The sequence below is a fragment of the Anabrus simplex genome, chromosome 2, assembly GCF_040414725.1.
Source record: "Anabrus simplex isolate iqAnaSimp1 chromosome 2, ASM4041472v1, whole genome shotgun sequence".
Lineage (NCBI taxonomy): Eukaryota > Metazoa > Arthropoda > Insecta > Orthoptera > Tettigoniidae > Anabrus > Anabrus simplex.
The window spans coordinates 1,020,559,311-1,020,586,818 of record NC_090266.1 but is presented as its reverse complement, the minus strand read 5'-3'; the positions used below and the strand labels follow the sequence as shown (position 1 = coordinate 1,020,586,818).

General features: G+C 40.3%; 1 protein-coding gene across 4 annotated transcripts in view; it reads left to right on the top strand.

The window, feature by feature from the left end:
- The first annotated feature begins 593 nt into the window (after positions 1-593).
- mys (myospheroid) overlaps positions 594-27,508 on the top strand; it is a 331,725-nt gene continuing 304,810 nt past the window's right edge. For 2 of the 4 annotated variants that reach the window (XM_068226367.1, XM_068226368.1), the window contains exons 1-2: positions 697-1,000; positions 14,188-14,351. In XM_068226367.1, coding sequence (XP_068082468.1) covers positions 14,308-14,351 — 44 coding nt within the window. In that variant the 5' untranslated portion in view covers positions 697-1,000; positions 14,188-14,307. Of the gene's footprint in view, positions 1,001-14,187; positions 14,352-27,508 lie in introns of all 4 variants that reach the window. The other 2 variants (XM_067141892.2, XM_067141891.2) reach the window with 2 other exon arrangements.

The following is a 27,508-nucleotide window of genomic DNA, read 5'->3' as shown; positions in this document are numbered from 1 at the left end:
GTACAGTGTCCCCAGATATTATATTACTTAGTATGTAATACTTCAAACCTTACGCTTACCATTTTCTGCAATGGTGTTTGAAGAGCTCTTGTTAGACGTCTCTGTGCTTGAATCCCTTCTCTTAATCATCGCTGAAATTAGCGGTTGTTTATAAGCTGGATAATCAGAGAAAGGGCTGGGTACAGATCCTGTTTTTAATTTTCGCGTTTTGCTGGTCACTTTGAAATCGTCATTTACGAAATGTAGACTGCAAACCACGGAATAATCAGAAGGAATCCATTTACTTCCCTTGCTGTTTCCTTCCCTGGATATAATACTTAACCACTCTCGACGCAATTGTGTACTTGAAGGTATATCATGGAATCAAATATCACGGCATTCTGGTTTCTCTTTCTTTGATTTGCAGAAAGGCACGCAGCAATACACCATTTTCACTGAAAACAAGTACAGTCTATCCTATTTCCCGCTATTTCATTCCGACAGGTCTGGAGCCGGTTGGTGCTGCCACCTGCTGTGGGTATTTGTAAACGGAGTGTTTCATTTAGTGCCATGTTAAAATGTTGTAATGAGCAGGCAGTATGAGCAGCCATCGGATGCAGATCGAACAGGCAGTGATATATATTCTCTGACGAATGTATTGCTGTAGGTGTATGGTGGGTGTAAGTGTATATCAAGCGGAGATTAAGTGAACTACTGATGATTCATCGGTTGGCATAGGAGAGGTGGGTGTCTGTGTGAGTAAAGGAGCAAAGAGGATGTCTCAGTTTGGTAATCTAGTACAGTACCTCGCCACGCCTTTATTCATCCTAGTTTTAGTAGTTGCAGAAGCGTGATGCTCGTCGTTGGTGAAACCATTTGGAGCCTTGTTTGGTTTTGTATTGTGATAGCCTAAACAATAAACGTTTTGTGAATAAGGTGTGTGTGCGCTGTTATTTTTACTGTTTCACCAGCGACAACGGAGGTAGCTGGCAAGTAAATTTAGTCGCGGTTGATACAAATTGTAAGTAACTTTTATTGAATTACGCTTTTGATGTAGCAATAAAATATAACATATTCTTCAGATGGTTGTATGGCCTCTTATCGAAAACAGCTTTGATACACATGATATTACATGCTGAAGTGACAAGTGCTTGGTTTGAAATTTATTTCTTTCGAAGAGGTGAATTGATCATTTTATTAATTCTGTAGGTTAGAGTTGTTGCTGTCGTAAGTCAATGGACTGCCAGAAGTTCACCCTTAATGCTTCTGTTGTGCGGGTATCAGGTCGGAATTTACTTTGAGATTATGTATCCACCTTTTTATTCACCACCTGGGTCTCGTGGGGCTCAGGTTAATCCGTTATTTGGTTGTAAGCTTAGCCTAAATGTGAGCCTGCTTTTGAACCACCCGGAGTATGCTGTTTAAACATTTAAGTTTTTTGAGTCAACTTCAATCGAACATTGAGAGGAGGATAATCCTCTTAGAGAATACAGTTACCATGGCTTAAGGGTTTCACACTTGTTCCTGATACCACTGTTCCTCTGCCTGAGAAAGTGTTAGCCTTGATAAGACGTGGTTGATTGGTTAAGGACGAGCTTTCTGTATTTTGTGATAGAAGTTAAACCCTACCTTCCCATAGGAATTCAGCTGGATGCTACACTCTTTCTAGAGAATTCGCTTTATTGTATGGTTTAGGTCTACATTCAATCTTGATACCTGAATTTGTGACTAATCATGACAAATGTGTGCTGTTTAATTTAGGTTTATAATTTTCAACATATGTTGTTAAATATTTATGTACCTTTTATGCTCATAATTTTAAAATGTCACAAACCCGTATTTTATGAGATGGCACGATAACTCTGGATGTCCAGCTCTTTGGCTGAATGGTCAGAATATTGGCCTTTTGTACAGAGGGCCCTCCATTTTTATTGCTGAGCCAGACTGGGAATTTATCCAGCCTATGGTTAATTCCTCTGGCTTGTGGATTTCGTATTCGTCTTAGTACACGCCTCTCTGTCCACACACCGGACACTGCACACTACATAAATTTGCAATAATTAATACAATCCTTCACATAGATTTTGCATCATGTGGGGCATCCAGCCTTAAAACTGGGCCCTCAACCAGTTAGCGGGTTAATATTTGATTTTATGACTCAGCATACATTGAAAAAAAATGGCAGGAAGAAATTAATTGGTTTGGGATGATTCATATAAAATTTGTTACTGGTTAAAGTTAGCACCAGTCTTACGGATAAGTGAATTCCTTGGTATACCAGGAAAGTAAGCCTGTAGGTGCTGTAGGCTATATGTTTCATTCTTTTTATATTAACGCTCTGAGCAACGCTCAAATTTGACTTCAAGCGAATCATTCCTTCCTGTGTGGAAGTTAAATTATACATATTGAAAAGGTGTATAATAGAAGTTTAGTCGTCCACCTAGTCAGTATATCTGAGCTGGGAATCTTGGATCATAATGTGATATTGTGTATGTTTCGATTTTTGTAGTCGCCCTCAAAATGTATAAAAAAGATTAAAGAAGTGATCAGCTTGTCATTTTTCTAATTAGTTTTGTTTATGTACTGTATTAGGCCTATTTCTTATGTCAAGCAGTTTGATAGGTTCATTTTTTCCATATGCTCTGAATTTCTGTGCAAATGATCTTATTCCTTTTATTTTTTATCCCATATTTTCTTTGCAGTTACCTTTCCTGTTGTGAAGTATGGTGTGGGTTTCTGTAGAAACCTCCATCAAAAGTACAGGGACATTCTTTTATCTATTCAGGGGATTACCACTTGCCCGGTCGCGTGCGCTGGGCGTGTGTCTCCCGCCAAGCACTTTGTCATAATGCGGCCAGCACTCGCCTGGCACTGAGTCAGTTTTTTATTTTTGCAGAAGATTTTCTGTACTTCATGAAGGTATCGTGTATATACACACACACTCTCATAATGAAAATGGCATTGGAACAACACATTGAGCACTAAACATGTGAACAGTTGACTAAAATGAACCTTACGCTGACAAAACTCTTCACAAACTGCAAAAGAGGGGAACTTATGGCACCGGGAAGCGCATCTCAGCAAGTGCTTGGCAAGAGACAGACTCGCAGCGTGGGCGACCAGGTAAGCGACAATCCCCTGAATAGATAAAAGAATGTACATGTACAATTAACGGAATCTCTTTTAACGTTTTTTTGATGGGAGGGACTGTGGTAGAAGTTGACTCAACAAGCAGTATGAATTAAGGTAGTCTATTAGATTAGTATTTGCTTCTTGGTGCAGGCTAGAGCAAAATAGAGCTTCCAGTGAATTCTCAGCCACATTTATGACCGACAGCTTGGTAGCTGCTGAGGTGTGGGTGATGCTGAGTAATGACGTGCATGGCTGGGTGTTATGAAAGGTGCTATTCCTAAGGGACTATTGTGCTGCAATAGCACTTTCTGCCCCATTGAGGAAACTAATGGCAAATTACCTCGCTCCTCATCATGCCTTTTATGCCTCATTATGGCGCTGTCATCGGTTTTTGGGGCTTCCCTATAAGTGCATGATCATTGGTGTTTTTGATGGTTAACCTACCTCTGGGTTGAGGACTTAACAGATAATTACGGTAGTTTGGTGATGATGATGATGATTGAAATATGCTGTAGAAGTTCAATATTTTGTTCCTCCCCCCCACCCCCACCTCCAGAGCATGCTGTGTTGAGCACGGACGACTATATTATCTTGTTAGCAGTTATGTCACTTGCTTGGACAGTGCTACCATCTGTTCAGGTAAATCCCTGGAGAGATTGGTGTGCACATGTCCTAGCTAGTGACAAAAAGCCATTGGTCGAACACATCAGGGATGCTTAGCAAAGGGTTACTGGAAGGAAGTGTGGTCGTAATGTGCACGACCACTGTTTCGTGGTAGACCATTGGTCTAATTAACAACAACAACAATAATAATAATGTTGTTTGCTTTACGTCCCACTAATTACTTTTACGGTCTTCGGAGACGCCGAGGTGCCGGAATTTAGTCCCGCAGGAGTTCTTTTATGTGCCAGTAAATCTACCGACACGAGGCTGTCGTATTTGAGCACCTTCAAATACCACCGGACTGAGCCAGGATCGAACCTGCTAAGTTGGGGTTAGAAGGTCAGAGCCGTAACCGTCTGAGCCACTCAGCCCGGCATGGCTATTCATAAGTATTTTTATTGTTTCAAAGTTAGTAATAAAATATATCTGTCCTGAAATCTGGGAGTGAATCCATGCTGAATTCATATCAGTCAATAGCAGTGTTCCTTCACTTGCCAATTTTTGAAAATACTGGTAATTAATGATGTTTCATTGTAAAAGTATTGGTACTACTTAGGGCAGGTTGATGGTCCTTAGCAGTGGCAGTGAATACTTTTATATCTCGACGTGTCATACGAGGTAATATTTGTAAGATTATGCATAGACACTTATTCAGTCTGCTGGTGTTCACTATCTCAACATGTGGATCAAGGAGAGAACGGCATAGTACTACTTGTTGTGAATGAGCTAGATAGCTGCACTCGCTTAAGTGCGGCCAGTATCCAGTATTCGGGAGATAGTGGTTTCGAACCCTACTGTTGGCAGCCCTGAATATGGTTTTCCGTGTTTTTCCATTTTCACACAAGGCAAATGCTAGGGCTGTACCTTAATTATTAAGGCCACGGCCGCTTCCTTCCCACTCCTAGCCCTTTCCTATCCCATCATCACCACAAGACCTATCTGTCTTGGTGCGACGTAAAACAACTTTTAGCACACACACACACACAGTTATACTCGACAATGAATGACAACATTACTACTTGTTTTCTCAGCAGATCTACAGCTGACTGGTATTTAGCAGGAACAGGCGATTATTTCATAATCTCGATTGATAGGTCTCACTTTTCACTTGGCTTCACATGTACCAGTCTCTCCATTCAGCACCTCCATGCAGACAGGTTTGAACAAAGGTCTGTTGAGTACCACAATGCATGACTAATTTACACTCAGTTTGTCTCCAGACAAGACCGATAATTTTCACAATCAACTCGTGACTACTTCATACACTGAACTACTCAACATATATCACTCGGCAACTCAATTAAACATCAACCACCAAACGAAGACTACAGCTGTAAACTGAAGTATTACTCTTAACAGTCCACCTCGACGACACTCTTTCAGAACTAGTGATGGGTTGCGACTGCAGTCGCGAAGAGTCTATTCCATTTGCCTGGGGAATCGGGTACCCGATTCCGGAATTAATTCCGAGGAACTAATAGCACCATCTACGATGCAGAGACGTAAACACATGCAGCACCGAATGTGTTCTGTAGTGTGAGTTCGTTTTTGGTTTATAACCAGATCACTCTACAAGCCATGTCTGCTCTCATTGTAGTGTCTTGGAATTATATACTCTAATAAGACTGTAATTTGATCAGAATACATGATTCTCTGTTTGAAACTAATCAAATTGTATGGATTGTCAATAAATCAAAAGTTGTATGGGGATTATGACAATATAATCATATTATTTCAACAAAATACAATTGTACTAAAGAGACAACCTTAACTAGCGTTAAGGAATGATGAGAAAAAAAAAAAGTAATTCTGACAGTTTCTTAAAATAATATTTAGAAGAAATAGGAAAGGTTCATTGCAAAATTAAGTGTAATGGAAAACGGGTATGCTACCAAACAAGTTGTGTACTTATTAGAAATGTGGCTTAACCCCTTATCTGGGTACTAAATTCTCCATATGCTTAACCTGTCCTGAGTACTTTTTCCCTAATTTGTGGTATTTAAATATTTCCCTTCATAAATGTGTACACAATTAGTTTTATCTAATACGATAGTAATTATTGTTCTTCAATAATGGATAGTAACATTATTTACATTGTTATGAATCCAACTGGGTTACTGAATCCAGATGACCGAGCTCGATAGCTGCAGTCGCTTAAGTGCGGCCAGTATCCAGTATTCGGGAGATAGTAGGTTCGAATCCCACTGTCGGCAGCCCTGAAGATGGTTTTCCGTGGTTTCCCATTTTCACACCAGGCAAATGCTGGGGCTGTACCTTAATTAAGGCCACGGCCGCTTCCCTCCCAGTCCTAGCCCTTTCCTGTCCCATCGTCGCCATAAGACCTATCTGTGTCGGTGCGACGTAAAGCCAATAGCAAAAAAAAAAAAAAAAAATCCAGATGAATGCATTATGATCTACGAACGTGTTGAAGTATTCTGCGACATTGTGTACATCACTAAAGTCTATATTTATCTTATTTACACCTGCAAAAGCAAACCTTGGTGTTGGGGCACCATTCGCAACGAAGTGAGCTGGCTGAGTTGCATTTTGAAAGTCCGCGTCACTTGGTTCTTCTGGAACAACTCCACTTTCACGATCACTTTCACTGTCCTCTTCGTCAGTATGAATCCACTCATTATCACTCTCCGCTTCTAAAACTGTAGAAATACCGGCACAATCAAGCCAATCTACTTTACGTTTGGAAGCCATGCTTCGTGACATAAATGGCTGCGCGGGAACTTCGTGCAAGGCGCCAACACAAATACATTTCATGAAGCTGTGACAGTTCTAGAAAACAATACACAGTGTGATCTCGTGGAAAACATATCAACTAATGCGATAGATTCCATGGCAACGCCATATGCCTTCGCCCTCAAGATAAATACGCAATAAATTTTACAATCGGCTAATGCCGTCATACCCACTTTAGAAGCCCAGCTTGAAAACGTCTAAAGATGTCATACCCACTTAAGGGGTTAATTCCACAAACTTCATACGTTTATACTAACGATATTTGAAAACCACATTAGAAGCAAAATACTGTATAAGCATAAATAACAACATAGACTGCTACACCAAGTGTCGAAATTTAAATTATTTCCGGACAGCTAGGTTAAATTTTCATTATGTGGCATAATTCATTCTTAACAACCAATAAGACATTTAATTTAAATGGGTGTTAGTTATATCATACTATGCTGTATACAAAAGAAATGGTAACTATTGTGCGTTCGAATTTGCCCCACTTACATACAGACGACTCATTCTAGTGAGTGCGCCCAGTACACACTGTTGACATAATCGTGGAACTGATTCTTCGCATGCAACATTGAGTGTGGTCTCAGAGTCGCAGGAACCGATTCTCGAGATTCCAGGTGTTATTCGCGCACATCACTACTCGGCAAACATTCCTAAATGACTACAACAACCTATTAGTGGCAAGCCTGCTTTTATATGCCTTGTGATGAGGAATGTGAAAATTCTAGTTTTGCCTTTCAGAAAATACAATGAGCCAACAGGAAAAAGCATAATACGAGTAGAGGACATCACATGCCCTCAGGGCGGCCGGGAGGTTTCCGGCCTGACTTGCTTGTTTCTTCTAAGAAATACCAAAGGGGGTTACAACAGTCACAAGACTACATAACAGTATCTTGAGTTCTGCCTGACTATGAATAAATGGGACTTTACGTTTGAAATTATACAAGGTCTGTTGAACTATCTCTCTCACGTAACCCTGAATCAGTATTGTACTTTGATTTCAAAGTTAATTTTACAACATTAGTCTTATAACAGTCACCCATCTAGCATTGCTTTCAAGTGCCAGGAGAAACATTTCATGGTCTCAGTTTTGGATAATACAAGTTTGGAACCATTTTCAGAGGGTTGGCTGCGTGGTATGGTCCGCGTAGCTATTAGCTTGCTTTCAGGAGATGTTTGGTTCGAACCCCATAATCAGTAGCCCTGAAGATGGTCTTCCGTGGTTTCTTATTTTCATGCCTGGCGAATGCTGGGGCTGTTCCTTAATAAAGGCACAGCTGCTTCCTTTCCTATCTTATAGTCGCCAAAAACCCATCCGAGTTTGTGCAACATGAAACCTCCAGCAAAAAGAAAATTGCCTTTGTAAAACAGGCTTTTCGTGGAATGGAAAATCTCCCAACACTGGCAACGTAAGGAAATATATCATCTCAATTCAAAAAACTGCTTCTAGTGTACACCCCAACAAAAGTAATTGATAACAGCGAAAACTTCTACAAGTGAAGAAGCAGCCATGGGCATGTCTGTGCTTATTCTCTCAATGACATTGTTAACAACATAATTGTTGAATGTGACAGCTTACACTTATATATTTCATAGACTGTTACTCTAGGTTTAAATCAGGAGATAATCGATCAGGCTAATTGCCAGTAAAATAGCTTAAATGATATGTGAAGGCAACCAACCATTTGGCATTGTTCAAAATGTTGGATTGAGGCTAGTGGGAAGTTACAAACAGTCCTTGACATATATATATATATATATATATATATATCCACCAAGATTCTCAAAGATGCACCAAGGCATCTTTTGATACCACACCACCACCTGATTGAAGGTGAACCTACATGACGGAACCTGACGTTATATGCTTAGAGCTCTGCATGGATATACAAAATAATACCCGCATCCGAGAATAGTTATCTGCAGATACTGTAAATATTGAACTACAGTAGCCTATATTGCACCCAAGGTATTGAAATGGATAGATCTGTTAACATAATATAATACACCTGTCACCAGAACTCCTACAGCCACAGATTTATGAGGAATTTTCTCTAACGACAACTACCGATGTATTGAACTTTGTTCCTTCCTTCCATTAATTGCTGGCAGGAGCCAGTTAGACTTAGGTCAGATTTGTGGCTTTATGGTGTCAAGTCTCTTTATACTGTATATCTTCTCTTTTTTTTTTTTTTAATTTTTATTTTAAGTCACCCCGACACAGATCTTCTGGTGACGATGGAGTGGAAACAATGTTGCCGTGGCATCATCAGTTCTTGGTGAAAATTAAATAAAGGGAAATCTGATAACAATCAGCCCCAACAATTGTCTGTTGTGAAAATGGGAAGTCACAGAAAACCATTTTCAGGGCTGCCGACAGTGGGGTTTGAACCCATTATCTCACGGATGCAAGCTCACAGCTGTATGCCTCTATATATATCACCATTCTCCCATACCATTGTCAAGGGTCGCCTAATCACAAGCAAAAATAAGCGTATACCTGATAGAAAATCAATAACAGTCATTATTTAGAAATTATCTGCACAACCATACAGTTTTTATTCGCCAAGAGACACTCTTTGCGGATATCTGCATCCGTGCAGGGCTCTATATATGCTGCAGAGACTCTCAAGATTGCAAGGGAGCCATTGTATTCACATTCTGTGATCTCACCTTCCTGGTATTATTTAAATATTGCAGTGGGAGCATAATGATTTATTGATTTGACACATTAGGCATTTTAAGTATGCAGTACTCGTCAGACGTCCATTTACATTGATTTTGTCAGAGATTTCTGAACTTCAAAAGTTTTCGTATAATGAATCGGAAATTACACCAGTAGGAATGTCATTGCTGGAAGGAAATTGTGAAACTCGATAGCATTGAAGAGAACAAAATATATTTCATTGCAGCACTGTTGGATCATTAAGGATGTGCTTTCGCAGCCCTTGTGCTCTCAATTCTGTAGAAGACAGATTACGGAACTTTGTAATTAGCACAAATGAGAGGCAAGATTTTATTCCCTTTTAGATGTTCTGTGTATTTAGGTATTCAGATCTTCGTCCAGCCACATCACTTCTACTGGCTTATTCCCTGATTCATTATGTGAAGGGTTTAGATGGAGAACATGTAGATCCTTACACTACAGATTTTTAAAGTTTTAGATGGCACGTTCTACAGAGACAGAAAAAAATTGCCTGGGCTGGTTTTGCACTTTACTGGCAGGGGTGTATTTTTAGGAAAGAGAAAATCATCCAAAATTGATGTTAAGCGATACCTCAAGTAACAGAGATGAGTGATCCATCCTTTATGCTTGTCTGCGACCTCGCTACTCACCCCTGTATGAATTTTTACTTATGTAGAAAAATTAAAATGGAGACCATGTCAGCCTGGGAATTGTGACCATTTTCTGTGTTCCTATTGGCCAGAACAGTTTGCTCTTTTCTCCAATAGAGCTTGCATCATGTGTGGCTACAGGGTTGCCGCATTCTGTGTAAAATAACAAAATTATGAAAATTAAAAGTGTTGTGGCATTTGTGGATGTCTCCGCAACGTGAATATGTTAAGTACAAGAGAAGTTAAATTCACAGGTTATTAGCTAGACAAGCGTCATTAGCTAGCACTATAGAGTTTGAGGGATGTTCCATCATTCAACACATAGCAAAAATATATTAAAGTATAAGAAGACCGGTTTTCGACTCCCTTGGATTCATCATCAGTTCTTGGTGAAAATTAAATAAAGGGGAATCTGAAAACAATCAGAACTGTCGGAGAGGCTCTAACCTGGGGGCTTATTCACCCTGACTCTTTGCTTGCCCCCAAACCAAGGATTTTTTCACTAACCAATGGTCTAACCAATATGGACCATCTAAGTTACCAGCCTTGTGTGCCATCGTCTGAATCATGCCTCGAATGAACCCATAAAACGCGCTTGGATACAAGGAGGTGCACACACAGACTGAGAGCAGGTATTGTATAGGCTGGAAACTGCAAGCTGCATGTCAAGCCTTGCAGTAGCTCGCTTGGCAGGTGCACGGTGCATGAAGGTTTGAATCCCTTGCAAGTTTTTTTAAAAATTTTGCTGCCAATTGCCTGGGATGTGGGCAAGGTTGCATACTTGATAGATTCTACAAAATCATGAAAATTAAGTGTTGTGGCATATGTGGATGTGTTGTAGACCACAGGTGGGGCTAAGTGTGCCCCATTGGAATGATAATGACATGTGTGGCAAGTGGGTATGTAGCCGCATGAACTCCCCACCATCAAGCCAAGCCATAACACAACAATGCAAAGCTTATTCACTGCATCGTGATGTACTCTAGTGATGATTATGTGGATATGTTACTCATCTACGGAGAAACTAGACAGAATGCATACCAGGCACAAAGCCTGTATCAAGAATGCTATCCGGCTAGACGACAACCGACATGCATGACATTTCGGAGCGTGGAAAAACTTCAGCGGGTTGCGTCCCTGGGAAGGACATGGCCTGTTCGAAATCATCCCATGGCGTCTGCTCATAATGAAGTGGTTGTGTTGGATGCTGTCCATTGTAACCCTCATACTAGCGCATGGGCCATTGCACGGGAGACGAACATCCGCCAGGTGTCTGTTATGCAGATATTGCATACCCAGTGGTTTCACCCGTACCATATGCAGTAATAATAATTTCGTGTGGCTATTTCTAGCCAAGTGCAGCCCTTGTAAGGCAGACCCTCTGATGAGGGTGGGCGGCATCTGCCATGTGTAGGTAACTGCGTGTTATTGTGGTGGAGGATAGTGTTATGTGTGGTGTGTGAGTTGCAGGGATGTTGGGGGCATCACAAATACCCAGTCCCCGAGCCATTGGAATTAACCAATGAAGGTTAAAATCCCCGACTCGGCCGGGAATCGAACTCAGGACCCTCTGAACCCAAGGCCAGTATGCTGACCATTCAGCCAACGAGTCGGACACCATATGCAGTTACACCAGGAGGTCCATGGTCATGTTTTTTGAAGCACACGTGGTGTTCTCTCAGTGGACCCTATAGCATGTGGATACTGATCCTGCCTTTTTTAGCAACCATCTTATTTACAAACTAGGTGAGGATACGTCGCATGGAGATGGTTCTGGATGATCACTGCCTAGTGTGATTCAGCTCCATGATGTTCAAACCACATCCTGCAGCAGTTGAGGAGTAGCACATGTTCCAAGAACGGTGGTAGGTCATCTTGGAGAAATCACAGATAGCGTTCTTCCGTCAGAGATCCCTCAAAGAAATGGGGGACCAATGAGGTGTTCACGCATAATGCCACACCATACGTTCACGACCCGCTGCACTTGAAATGTTGCCTGCCGTACCCATTGGGTATTATCCACACTTCAGTTATGCACATTACATCGATTAATGGTTCTATTGTTGTCGAACCTTGCTTTGTCCGTAAATAAGATGGTCACTAAAATGCGGGATCATTGTCCCAGGCTATAGAGTCCATTAACAAAATGCCACCTGTGCTTCGTGATCATGAACATAGAGCTCCTGATTTAAGTGCAGATAGTACGGGTGAAACCGCTGGGTATGCAATATCAGCTGCTGTTCATCTCCTCTGCAATGCGCCGTGTGTGAGTGTGGGGGTTACCCTGCACTGCATCCAACACCACCACTTCATTGTGAGTAGACGTGGCGGGATCTTGAATTGGCCGTATCATTCCCAGGGATGCAGTAGCTTGCAGACGTCTTTCCACACTCCGAAATATGCCTTTTAGTTGTTGTCTATACAGGCATTGTACCTGGCATGCATTCTGTCTGTAGTTTCTCCATAGAAGAGTAACATATCCACATACTTGTCATTGGAATACATCACCGAGACAGCGAATAAGCTTTGGGTCTTACTAATAAAACGTCCTTATACCGTTGTTTAACTCTTGTTTAGTTATACAGTGAATAAACCCTGTATAAGCGTTTTACATTTTTCTTACTAATAAACGAGGTATACGCATTGTATTACTACACAGCACGTATACACTCGTTCCAAAGAGTAGGAATCTCTTCCTGCAGTTCACTGACGTATTTCGCACGTTCACCGCCTTTGTGATCGCTCTGCTGGTTATCTACGAGCAAAACTTTCCGGAAAGTCGCACAGTAGCACGGCATATCGAAAAGGCAGTGGCAACACTAAGTGAGACAGCTGGAAATTCGCTTATACTGATATCAACATTTCTTCAGCTTGCTTGTGTAATGAACGCCAAAAAAAAAAGAAATGGAATGGCTTAAGAAAAGATCAATAGCTCCTAACTGGGATAGTACGGAAAACGTAAGCAATTGTAATTGAATCGGCGGGTTGAAAAGGGTACACATTCCAAAATCCTTACTTTTCAGGAGAAAGGAAAACCTGTTTTGTAGCTAAACGAAAGGTTAGATCAAAAAAGTTTCTATTAGGCATTTATACATCACATTTCTACGTATTCAACTACAAAGTATTGAAATCATATTACGTACGGTTTTCAAGTTATACCATTTTTTATGTCAAGGAATATGTCCCTTTTTATACTCAAATTTGAGAAAGATCTAAGATCGTTGTAGAGGCAGATAATGTATAATAAACTCGCAATTTAAAGTCTATTAAGCAGTAACACCTTAATACACAAACATACGCCCAACCACAATTTATTTTATAGTTATTCATTGTCATTCCGTGAGACAGCTGGAAATTGACTTATATTGATATCAACATTTCTTCAGCTTGCTTGTGTAATGGACGCTAAAAAAAAAATGGAAAAGCTTAAGAAAATATCAAAAGCTCCTAACTGGGGTAGTTCGGAAAACGTGAGCAATTGTAATTGAATCGGCGAGTTGAAAAGGGTACACATTCCAAAATCCTTACTTTTCAGGAGAAAGGAAAACCTGTTTTGTAGCTAAACGAAAGGTTAGATCAAAAAAGTTTCTATTAGGCATTTATACATCACATATCTACGTATTCAACTACAAAGTATGGAAATCATATTACGTATGGTTTTCAAGTTATGCCACTTTTCATCTCGAGGAATATGTCCCATTGTATACGGTAGGTACCTACTCAATTAAGAAAGATAGTGTATAATAAACTCGCAATATCAAAGGTCTATTAAGCTGTAACACATTTTTACACAAAAATACACCCAACCATCATTTCTTTTATAGTTATTCATTGTCATTCCGTCTCTTTAAAGTGTTTTACTTGACGAAGATTAGCTTCCATAACCTCTGAATGGTGTACGGTACCGTATGTCTTCTATGTTTAAAATATCGTGAAGATCATCAACGTTATCGTCATTCTTTCAACGTGTGTTCAATGTTAAATGGATAAGTCGAATATTTTACAACGATTATATTACTGTCGACAATAAATACCACGAAAATAAACTGCTCACTCGTTTCTTTTTTTCCGCTACACGCTGCTATACAACGCTTATACAAGGGTCCTGGACTGTATAAGCAATTCAGTGAATAACTATAACAGATGTATACACAGGAGGCTTATACACGGTTTATTAGTAACGAATTTCGCGTAAACGGTGTATAAACCTTGTATAAAAGTTATACACCGTTTATTAGTAAGACGGATAGTGTTTTGTTGTGACTTGCCTCGAGTTTGTGCAGCTTCATACCTACCTGCCATCACATTTTATCGTTCCAGTGGGGCACACTTTGCCGTACCTGTGGTCTACAAAGCTTGGAACAGTTCGATGCAGCTACTGTAATTGGTTGCCTGAGTCCTAGCCACAGACCATCCTCATCCGTTCCAGCTCAATACCGTATGCCACGATATACGTACGGCCCATCACAGGTGCAAATAATCAAGTGAGTCCATGGACGCTATCAAGTATGCAACTGTACCACATTCCAGGCAGTTAGCGGTAAAATAAATATATATTTGCGTGGGTTTGAACCTTCGAGCACCGCCCATTATCACAACTCTCACTGTACCTCTGCCAAGTAAGCTAATGCGAGGCGTGACATGCAACACGCAGTTTCCAGCCTATACAGCTTCTGCTCTTGATGTGTGTATGCACCTCCTGTTGTAAGGTACAGGTTCTTTGCATCTGTGCTAGTTTTAAGAGTTCATTCTAGGTGCCCATAATTAATTCTGGGCTGTCTTTTAGCCTGTAAACACACATCTCTCTTATATTACCCCGGTTTAGGGAGAGGCTACCGATGTACTTGAGAAATGTAGTACTGTAAAAGCGGTGGTATGCATAGAACTAAATCGCAAGGGTTGGTGAACCACCCAGTATATTAATTGTGGCCGGATACGTTTAACGGGCTAATATTTTGTAGAGTCTTCGGAGGTTGAAACCTGATGCTAATGGAATATTTTTAAGCATTTATTTCAATCCTACGCTAGTCGCTATAATTATAATCACATATAACATTGGCTTGCACAATTCATTGCGATGCAGTATGCAGTACAGACCCTTAGATGATTATATGTGCTATGGCTCATGAGTTGGTCTAGGCATTCTTCCCCATTGCATTATGCACAGCTTCTTCGTTATCAGAAGTCACTGGCACATCCTGAACAGTTCTCTTCCAGAGGATATCGTTTCACGCAGTCGTCTTTAAACCCTTCGGAATGTATCCAAAACTGGTAGTCTTCATCCTGGAAATTATTTTTGTTGTAAACATCTCTTGCTTCTCACGTACTCATCATCATACAAAGAGTGCTTGTCTGTACAAGAACTCCGACTTGATTGTATGTAATGATGTTATCCTAGCCCTTTCCCATCGTTGCGTCGCGAAAACCTTCAATGTGTAAATGTGATGTTAAACCAATAGCAAAGATAAAATATGTAGACAGATTTTCCTTGCTGCAGTGACCAGTGTTTTGAATAATTCCCCTATTAAGGCCTGGCAGTGGTAATCATTCCAAGTCAGTGGCATATGTAGGCTGCCTACAGTCCCATGCAATTAATCAGTAAACAAGAGTAGGATACAGATTTTATATATTTATTCACCTAATACATACCTTTTAATCGTTGATAATAGAAAAAATGTCCTTTCCGTTTTATAAATTGGTTTACGCGATTTTGCGTAGCTCCACAGGTTTGAGAATTATTTTAAAACTAGCTGATGTACCCATGCTTCGGTACGGGATTCTCAGAAAGACTGTCTTTGCGGTTTTCCTACCTGAAGTCGTGAGAGGGAATGTAGTGATTAAAAGCAATGTTATATAAAATGCTCGATCAAATTAATAAACCGCACATTTTCTCACTTTTAACGGACAGTACTACGGTGCCGATCTAACAGTCCAAAGTTCCAGTGCTGCAATAACCAGACCGCAGACAGCCGTGAATACTTCTTTGCCATTATTCCGTTAAATATGCACACTGCTCATTCCAATCAGTGCCTTGGAGTAGGAATTGAATAGCTCGAATGCTGCGATGAACCAGTTTGTTATGTATCAGTAGTATCAGAAATTTATCTAACTCCCCAGCTACTTCCCGCCAATTTTCAGGCAGGCTGTTATACTCGGTACGGCCGGGTGAGTTGGCTGTGCGGTTAGGGGCGCATAGCTGTGAGCTTGGATCCGGGAGGTAGTGGATTCGAACTCCACTGTCGACAGCCCTGAAGATGGTTTTCCGTGGTCTCTAATTTTCACACCAGGAAAATGCTGGGGCTGTAACGTAATTAACTGAGGGGCTGCTTCCTTCCCACTCCTAGCCCTTTCGTATCCCATCGTCGCCATGAGTCCTATCTGTGTCGGCGCGGCGTTGAACAAATTTAAAAAAACTCAGTATACAGCAGTAATCCCATATATCGGAGATGAATGGCAACGGAGACACAAAGCAAATCACAACAAACAATGGTCAGTGTAATGTTATTGTTGATCAATGTTATGAGCTTTCTGTATTGTAGGCCATCACATTGTTTTCTTTCAACTTTGTAATATAAGGCCGTCTTATAAAATTAATTATAGCGTAGACTGTAGTTCCTTTACATACCGATTTTCATTCAATTCTGTTCACCCAGTTTCTCGTGACGGCGCTGATATGATCTTAGCAATAAAAATCCATATTCATGAATATCTCCGTTATCATAGGCGGTACGGTCAAAATATATGACATAAATGATTGGGAGTTAATACTATGTAACTTTATTTATATAGTAATTGTCAATACGACCACTAATAACACAAATATTCGAGAATTAAATTTTGGGCCTTCCCCTAAACTATCATTTCGCTCAGCGTGAATAAAGTCATTTATGGCCAAGATTGTAGCGACTTATTCCCCGACTTTGCGTACCGATTTTATTTACGATGGGACGACTAATAAATATTTGAGAATTAAATTTTAGGCCTTCCCCTAAACTACCATTTCTCTCAGCGTGAATAAGATTATTTATGGCGTAGATTGTAGCGACTTATTCGACGACATTGGATACTTATTTTACTAAAGATAGGGCCACTAATAACATAAATATTTGTGAATAAAATTTTGGGCCTTCCCCTAAACTACCATTTCTTTCAGAATGAATAAGATTATTTATAGTTTATATTGTAGCGACTTATTTTAGAACTTTACATACCGGTTTTCATTAAGATAGGACCACTAATAACAAATATTTGAGAATTAAATTTTAGGCCTTCCCCTAAACTACCATTTCTCTCATCGCGAAAAAGATTATTTATGACCTAGATTGTAGCGACTTATTCCCGGACTTAACATACCGATTTTCATTAACTTCTCTTCAGCCGTTTTCTCGTGGTGCGTGTACATACATACAGACAGAAATTACGGAAAATTAAAAAATGCATTTCCTTGTTACTGTGGACATGACTGATACAGAAACACCATCCTTTTTAAATTTTGAGCAGTGTACAGACAAAACTCTTATTTTATATATATAGATTAGTCATCATGAAACCGCACAATCTGGGGACTGTATCGTGTGAATATTTGTGCAACAGTGAGGGTTTTTTCCTATTCTTCTGTTGCAAATAGTCCACAAGTTGAATTAATATCAAGGGAAGTTCCTTGGCCATTGTAAGGGCACAAATATTGTTTTCACTAAGAATTTTCTACGAAGTATGGCAAGGAGCCAAACCTTTTTGAAAAATTCCATTAACATCTGGAAACGTCTTCTGCAGCTCCCCAACAACTCTCCTTTCCAGTATTAGTATGTGCCGGTCATATTCAATCATCCTGTCAGCTAGTACTAACTGTCCCATTCCTTAATGCCTAAAAGACTCCCAAAACATCTTCATTGGGTGTTTTATGGTCTGTTACAAATGTGCTGAAGTTAACAGCTCATTCTTACCTCAGCGCACATATTGAACCCCCTGCCCCATCACTTCAAAGTGGCTCATCAGAGAAAATAACTTTCTTCCGTTATTCCATTGTACAGTCCTGATGACTACATGCCCACATGAGACATTTCCTGCACTATCCTGTAATGGCTTTTGAATTAGTGGTCAAACTGCTCAGTCTAATATATGTCCAGTTAGGCTAAAATGAACTCCATAGGAGGGCTTTAGTGAAGATGGTGGTGGATTTTAGATATTCTATCAAACTATTTTATTTTTCTGCATTTTAAATGTAAGCTGGAAATAAGTTTTTTTTTCTTTGTTTCATGAAATTATGATAACTTGGTTGGATTATAGCCCATGTGGAGAATGGTGTAGTGGAGCAAACTGCATGGTCAGTCAAGAGATGGTGGGTTACAGACCAAGCAAATGGTGAGGCTTTACCTTAATTTAAGGCCATCACTGCTTCCTCCCCAGGCATAGTCTATGGCCATCTCATTTTCATTGAAAATCTGTTAGTGGCAAAGAAGAAAACTACCATGACAAAACATACTGTTAGTTAAACTGCCTTTAATAAACTGCACAATCAAACTTTTTACTGCTAAATTTAGTACAAAACTTTTATTGAAGAAGTTCACAAGAACTTAAATATGGAGTGCTAATTTGGTGTCCTGAGGTGAACCTTAAAACCTCCTGTTACTTGTTCCACCGAGCTCGATAGCTGCAGTCACTTAAGTGCGGTCAGTATCCAGTATTCGGGAGATAGTAGGTTCGAACCCCACTGTCGGCAGCCCTGAAGATGGTTTTCCGTGGTTTCCCATTTTCACATCAGGCAAATGCTGGGGCGGTACTTCAATTAAGGCCACGGCCGCTTCCTTCCCACTCCTAGCTCCTTCCTATCCCATCGTCGCCGTAAGACCTATCTGTGTCGGTGCGACGTAAAGCAACTTGTAAAAAAAAAAAAAAAAAAAAAAGTTACTTGTTCCGGACTTTTCTCTTTTCATCCTCTTTGTCAGGCCTTATGTATTCAGTTTCCATTTTTTATCTTTCAACCCTGCCACCAAGGTGTTGGGAAAATCATCTATTGTGTATGCAGTGCCTTAACACAGTCCAACCCAATTAAGGTATTTTTCTTCTGCAATATACTATGGAATTTTCAACATATATTTTACCAGTTCTTCAAGAGACAGGCTCAGAACTTGTGGATGATTGTTGCAGTGTCCATTGTGACCACTTTATCCATGTCATTAATGCTCTGTACCTCTATTCTATGAAGTTTTTCAGTCTGTTGAAGCACTAATTATAATACATTTAACACTATGATATACCTGTAAAAATATAACACATTATTAATAAATAGTAGCCTCCGTGGTTCAGGCGGCAGTGCGCCGGCCTCTCACCGCTGGATTCCTTGGGTCAAATCCCGGTCACTCCATGTGAGATTTGTGCTGGACAAAGCGGAGGCGGGACAGGTTTTTCTCCGGGTACTCCGGTTTCCCCTGTCATCTTTCATTCCAACAACACTCTCCATTACCATTTAATTTCATCCGTCAGTCATTAATCACTGTTCCAGGGAAATGCCTCAGACTTCGGCAGTCGGCACAACTATCCTCGCCGCAAGATGGGGCTTCATTCATTTCATTCCTGACCCGCTCGAATGATTGGAAACAGGCTCTAGATTTTAATTTTCATTAATAAACAAAGAGTGACATGTTTCTTTCTGCAAGAATATCCTATCTATCCTATTCTATCAAATCACATTTAGCCATGTGTATTTAAATGTACAATACTAGCTGCAGTACGGCACCAATCGTTTACCGGACAATCATGTAGCATGTGCAAAGTTATCCAACTCCCCGGTTACCATGGGCGCCCGCAGGATCTTTTCCAGGTGGGGGGGGGGGGCGCATTAACAATTTTCTTGAATATAAAAACCAATATAACGTCAGCAACATTGAATTGTTTACAGAAATTTCCGGTTATAACAGATACTAGACGACTGTCAGTAAATTCAGTTTATGGAATACTCTGGTATGATATTAAACCAATTGAATATCAACCTTTATAGAATTCCGGGGGGGGGGGCGAGCGCCCCCCTCCCCCCCTTGCGGGCGCCCATGCCGGTTACTTTCCCCCAATATTCAAACATGCTGTTTTACTCGGGATATAGCAGTAATCCCATCTATCGGAGATGAATGGCTGTCAAATCACATCACAGTAGTCATTGTAACGTTATTGTTGATCAGTTTTATGAGCTTTCGATATTGTAGGCCTTCACATTTAGTTTTCTTCCAACATTGGGATATTAAGTAGAGGTTGTCACTTTCTGAATCTACTTCTGCAGAAGATCCATCATATTGACAAAGATGTGCGTCTATTTTATTATCAGTCATCAACTATACTAACAGTTACTAGTTCAAGCTGATGAATTAGTACTGTCAACTTCCCTGCAACAATATTACCATAGAGTACCGAAAAATTGTTCGTGAAAAGGAATTTCACAGTGCCAATTGAGGTACATTTTGGACCCCAGAAGAAAAATCCTTGTCCGAATAGAATATACTACTTCCCATGAACCGAGTACATTATTACTGCATTCCGCAATAATTTAAAGTCAGCTACTAAAAATACTGATGCGCAGAAGTTATTCTGTTATATATCCTTGAAAAATATGGCTGAGGGAGAACATGTATCCTGCTTGACCCTGCAAGGGTTAAAAGCTTCACTCAAGCTTATTCTTCTACATATGTCATTGCACATCATTTCTCGACTGACAGTTTCAAACATACCACATAGTTGAGCATCTCTTCTCCTTACTCCCAAGTCTTCCCAGCCCAAAGTTTGCAACATTTTCGTAACACTGCTCCTTTGTCAGAAATCACCCAGAACAAACTGTGCTGCTTTCCTTTGATTTTTTTTTTTTTTCCAGTTCTCACATCAAGTAGTCCTGGTAAGGGTCCCATACACTGGAGTCATACTCTGTGGTCTTACCAGAGACTTGTACGCCCTCTCCTTTACATTCTTACTACAACCCCTAAATACTCTCACAACCATGTGAAGAGATCTGTAACCTTGAACAAACTCGTTAATACGATTTCCCCAATGAAGATCATCCGTTATATTAACACCTAGGTACTTACAGTGTTCCGCATGAGGTACTATCACCCCATCAACATATTATTTAAAACTGAGAGGACTTTTTCTCTCGGTGAAACATAAAACTTGACTTTTCATCCCATTTACATTCATACCATTGTCTGCTGTCTCAACATTAAGTCCCTCTGCAGTCTCTCACAAATCCTGCAACTCATTTACTACTCTATGCAGTATAACATCATCCGCAATTCGCCTTCTCTGTGATTCCAGTTCTTTATTCATATCATTTATATCGGTATAAGAAACCATGAAGGTCCAATAATACTGCCCTGTAGTTATTAAAACTACATCTGATTTGCAGCAAGAGTGTGAATATGAATGTGGCAGTCTGTTCCTTAAAGGACAGTCTTCCTGGCAAGTAAATATTTATCTAAAAAGAGAAGTGTAGAAATTGTGAAATACTTCGTAGGTGGTATTGCGTAAGTTGAAGATATTCGTTGTGTTTGTGAAAAGAACATTATTCTATTGGAGAGCTTCGGTATAAATCAGTGGCGTATCCTGGAATCTCCATTGAGGCATGCAACTAGTAACACAAAATGTATTAAGTAAATTTCAATTCTACTCACCCTTATTACATGTAGGTGAACTCGACCCTGCGATTCTTTTTGCGAAATTACTCGATGACGTCACTGTATAAGTCCTCGCGTGTATTCATCTTAACAAGAGGATCTTTCTCTATAGACATCATTCCTAATGCAGAGAGACGACTTTAACTTTGAGAATTGCGGAAGAAAGTTTTTATTCGCTTTAGGGCCGAGAAAGAGCGTTCTATAGATGATGATGATGTAGCGGGAATAGTAGCAATCAATGTGCACAACTTATCAAGCTCGGGTAGACCGCTGTGGAGACCACTGGTCAATAGGAATTTCTGTATTTGAGCCACAGTCTTATCTTTGAAGTGTTCAGAAGCGAGCATTGCCCTCAATTCAGATTTAAGTCGTACTATATCAAAATATTTTCCATAAACTTCAATCAATTTACTGAACTGCTCTTCAGGAAAATCGCCCGAAAAAACTGAAAATTTCTTGCAAACAAGCATTTCAATGGAGGACAGATCTCCTAATGAACAGAAGCGATATTTTAACAGTGCTAGAATAATATCGTGTATTTCCGGGTAAACCCTCACATAGTCATCATTAACCGAAAATGAAGTTTCATCCTTTATTCCAGGGCCTCTCAGGGTGCATGCACTGTGCACGGTGCAAAAGACGACTTCGCTTGGTTGACCAGAGTGCAGACCCCCCACTCCTCTCTCCCTACACCTGTCTCCCCGTTCGGCCTGTCTCCGCGTTCCTCACCTTCACTGCTGTTTCTCCCCCACTGCGAAATGTTTACGTGTGGTGAGCGGAGACGCACAGTTGTATGGGACAAGGTTACCAGTGTTATTAAAAAACTTAAAAAAGTGAATTAGAAATACATATACATGTTTGAGAGGAATGTAAACATAATTTAAAAAAAATGCAGAAGCCGTAACCAAAATGAAAATGCTACAGTACTGGAACAAAACTCATTTGTGGATATAGAATGCTCTTCTTCAAGCTGTTTCAACTTCCTTAATTCTTTCTCTCTGACGTCTCCTATGATTTCACAATAATTTTCCGAATGTAGTCTGTTGTAGTGTCTTTCAATAGATGATTTTCTTACGCACGTAATTATCGTCCCACAGATTAAGCATTTGGCGTTATCGTCACGACAAACAAACAAACAAAAATACGAAAGTTCCCAGTTCGATTGAAATGGACTTTCGGAAGTCTTTGCTTTCTTCGAAACAGGTTGCTCCATTATTATGTTGTTGTCGTGCGCTTGTCTATTTCACTGATAAACACGTCGTCTACCACCAAACGCTTCGTCGCTCTCAGCACACTACACCATCCGAGTCAAGCCGAGTTGAGGCGAAGCGTACCGATGCACAGTGCACAGAGCCTATGCACCTCGCTCTGCACGCGTGAGAGTTTGGGCGTTCGAGAGGCCCTGCTTTATTCTCTTCCTTAGTGGATCAAATTTCTCTTCTGTTCTATCCCAGATGTTATCAAATCCACTGTTTTGCATTATAGATACTTTAGTTTCTAAAGAATTCACTTCTCTGGTGCAATATGCAATGTCTAGGGTCTTAGATTGAAGGATGATATATGTAACATCAGTCAATGAAAATATTTCATTAAAAACGTTCAGAATAAAATTGAACTGAAATTCTATTAACTTCGCGAGAAACCCGCTTGCAACATTAATTGTATTGTTATCCCAGGTTCCTCCAAAATACTTTCGTAAAGCTCTTGGAGAGGAGCACGATATTCCGCGATGGTCTGTACTAAACGGCTGGAATAGTTCCACCTTGTTGGAGCAAGTTTAGGAAACCTTTTCTTCAGTATACTGTTCAGCAGGTTAGTTATCTTTAGAAGAATTGCTAAAAAATGTCGCGAAGGCACTCATTGTTGCGAAGAATATACGACATTCTTTTGTCATGAAATGGCTTGAGAGAAGACTAAATTAAGCTTGTGAGCGTAGCAGTGGGTGAATACAGCCTCAGGAACTACTTTTAATTTAGCTTGCATACCATTCAGCTGACCTGCAAGCACCGCCACTTCATCGAAAGTCTGCGCAACTAATTTTTCGCGGCAGTCAAAGTTATCCAGACACTCAATCGCAAGTTTCATCAATGCATTCGCTGTCCTATCAGAACTCACATTATAGAGACCGACAAATCTTTCAACAACATCACTATTATGAACGTATCTGAGGACAATAGATAACTGTGAAAAGTTCGAAACATCATAAGTCTCATCGATCATAATTCCTATGAATTTAGCTTCCCCAACCTGAATCTTTATTTCAGCGGTCATTACGATGCAGATGCTTTGAATTAAATCGTTCTGAAATGAAATGGCGTATGGCTTTTAGTGCCGGGAGTGTCCGAGGACAAGTTCGGCTCGCCCGGTGCTGGTCTTTTGAATTGACACCTGTGGGCGACCTGCGTATCGTGATGAGGATGAAATACACCAAGCCCTCGTACCAGCGAAATGAACCAATTATGGTTAAAATTCCCGAACCTGCTGGGAATCGAACCCGGGAGCCCTGTGGCCAAAGGCCAGCACGCCAACCATTTAGCCATGGAGCCGGAGAAATCGTTCTGAATGAGTGGAAACAGTCTTGTAAATGCATTCGCTTTTGTGAAATGACTAATTTTTCATCAAACTCGGCTAACAATTTATTTAGTTCTTTGCAATTCCCTCTGTTGTTGGATTCACTAGCCTCATTGTGCCCACGGAATGGTAACTCTTGCTTCCACAGAAAGCATGTCACCGCAATCAGCCGTTTCAGAATTTTCCTGTTTTTCTTAACGGCTTCGTTGTGCCTTAGAACATTTTCCTACTTCTGCTTATCCGACTGCAAATCTATCCTAGTTTTACCAAAGGTACCTAATGATATCCATGCGTGGATATGACAATCGTTTCTTGCTGTTCCAAGGAGAATTTTCAGAAATAAACAATAAGCAAGGCCAACAAAATAATTTGTTTAGTGACTCAGAGCCAGAGAGCCAAACAGTTTTACTGCAAGTTTCTGGATTGAACGTGCAAACACAATTCTGGTTTTCTGTTTTTAAATTTTTTTATTTAAATTTATTTAAATTTGCGAGGGAATTTGAATCTTTTCATCAAACGAACGGCCAGTAAATGGCTTTTCAAACAGATTTACAATTATATCCGTTTTAGACTCGTCGTTCAAATACCACACATGCAGAGAATATAAAAAAACACAAAAAACTACGAATAGCGCAGGGACAGCACACACAGAATGAACTCGATAATCGGCAAAACACGCAATGAATGAACTACTCAGCCACAACTCAAGCACTTGAGGTAAGTCACCCCAGCCCAGTGGCATTTGTCAGTTTTGTCAGGTTGGGTTCTCGCTAGGGGGTAATCCGTGGGTCACGTTCGCAGTAAACTTGGACATGCCGACTTTCTCAAAATTGCTAACAGAAGGCAGAGGGTAGCATGTGTATGGGGTGACAAAGTGTGACCAAGTTTCAATTGCAGTGACATCATTCGGATGGTTTCAGAACTATGTCTGCCACCGATTGCAATTTTAAGATTGAATGCCTTACATCCTTAACTCCTCCATTTGCTGTCTCTTTCTTTCAAGAGTGGAATAGATGGAGAGACCACACCAGCACCACACGTAGTCAAGCAACGGAACTAGTACAGTTGCGCGGAACTTTTGAACTTCTGAGGGATGAAATCGTTAATATTTGACTTGAAACAACCTAAAATCATATTTCAGGCAGTTATTTGCATCGAAACGCATGCAGTGCATGCCTTGCATTCAAGGAGAGTACGTCCCTGGTATAAATAATATTCTGGGTTTCACCACCTGGCGCATGTATACAGTTACAAGAACTGTCTCGAGAGGAAACTGCGTACAATTGTCCATGTGAGAAACATCCTGAATTTCCATGTTCTACCCCAGCAGTAGGTAGCGTTTGGCCTTGCAACATATTTATGGCCAGGGCAAAGCAGACAATTACGGGGAAGAGATGTCGCCTAAATTGTAAGGGATAATGGATAGGAATTGGGGGAATACGTGGTATATATACAATTTCACCCCTTCCGGAACGTGTTAAAATATTTGCCTCAATTATATTCTTGTGTAACACCCTTACCCTCAGGCGAGCTCCTATGCATAATTTCGGTGCATTTAGGTTCTTCAGAAGAATTATTTGCACTCTTGTATTTATGGTAACTTCATGTGATGGCAAACCAGGTGCATAAATAGAATTGAACTCATGTGAATAATGAACCGCATTGTCCTAAACCAGTGTCACGTACCAGCAATTATGTCACAATCTTGGTCATTGATATTGGATTGGTGAGGGTAGAGAATTGTTTTGCCACAAACGCAGTCTCCAGAGCGACTTCTACTTGCGACAGAACTTAAACTGCATTTGAAAATTCGGTACCGTAAAGTAAGAAACTATTCACCAACTTTTTGAAGAAAGACTAATAAATACAACCTAAGGTGGCAAAAAATTGTGTTAAATTCATTAATGAATTGCAAGAAGAGAAAGGGATCCCAGATGTTAATATCTGGAATTCGGACCAGTCCCAATTCAAGTGTGAAATGACAACACAGGCAAGTCATGACTGATGATGATGTTACTGGCTTTACGTCCCACTAACTACTTTTATGGTTTTCGGAGACACTGAGGTGCCGGAATTTAGTCCCGTAGGAGTTCTTTTACGTGCCAGTAAATCTACAGACCGAGGCTGACGTATTTGAGCACCTTCAAATACCACCGGACTGACCCAGGATCGAACCTGCGAGGTTGGGGTCAGAAGGTCAGTGCTTAAACCGTCTGAGCCACTTAACTCGTCGAAGTTATGACTAGACCTCGGATTTTTAGGAGCCTAAAATAGGCTCTCAAATATAAAGAAAATATTTATAAAACATATTTTAAGCAGCTTCGATTTTACTTGTTTTAATAGGCATGAATTAAAATACCAATTTTTATTATGCTAAATTGATAATGACTCGTTAGGGGAAAATACAAAACAAATTTCAGTCACCTCTTTGCTTCAACGTCACAGAATATGGTTTTACAATCCGATTTGGAATGGGGAAACTCCAGTAACCACTTTTTAAATAAAGACTACTTGGAAGCTGACACTTTCGGCGTAATTCATACGTACACTGCCCATACGGAAACACTGAAATGTTTTAACAGAATGAATGAGTTTTGCTTCCAGCATTTCAATGGACACTGTCAAGGTAACTAGAATAAAAGGTAGGCTACTCCGGCGGTTGAAGCTTCCATTGGCCTGGAGCGCTATGACGTCACGGGATATGAATGATAGCGAGTAAGGTACACAGTCGCAGTACAGCAAACCTGTGATTTCTCGTGCCTGTGAAACATCTTCTCAATCTTTCATCAAATAATAGTCTGGTTTAGTCCGATTCGATAAGTAACGGCACTTCCAATAGATTTAAAAACTTGAAAATGCGTTAAATTTCGTCTCATGCTGAGCAGGTAGAACATCAACTATCAAATACACGACATATAATACGATAAGAAATAAAATATTGCCATGCAACTCAAAATAATTAATTTATTTCCTGATGAAGTAAATGTTTATATCAAATGGCATAGGAAAATATACATCATATGGACATCTGTATGGAATTATATTAAATTATTAAAACGTACGTATCAGGAGACTTAATTACTTGATGAACCAGCCTAAAGCTTAGCCGTATTATTGGCATATTTTCTCAGTGCTAACTCCTTACTTGGCACAGGCCAGAATAAAGTGTAGCTTTCACCAAAGTCCCAGTCTCATCCATGGCTGTGACAATATGGAAGCTGCTGGGGTATGGGTGGTGCTAAGTAATGACATTCAGAGCACGGCTAGTGCATCTGAGTGTTATGAAAGGTGTTGCTCATATGGTCAGTCGTGCTGCAATAGCACTTTCTGACCCAGTGAGGAAAGCAATGGCAAACTACCTCACTCCTCGTCTTGCCTAGTACGCCTCATTTTGGTGCTGCCATTGGTTTTTGCGG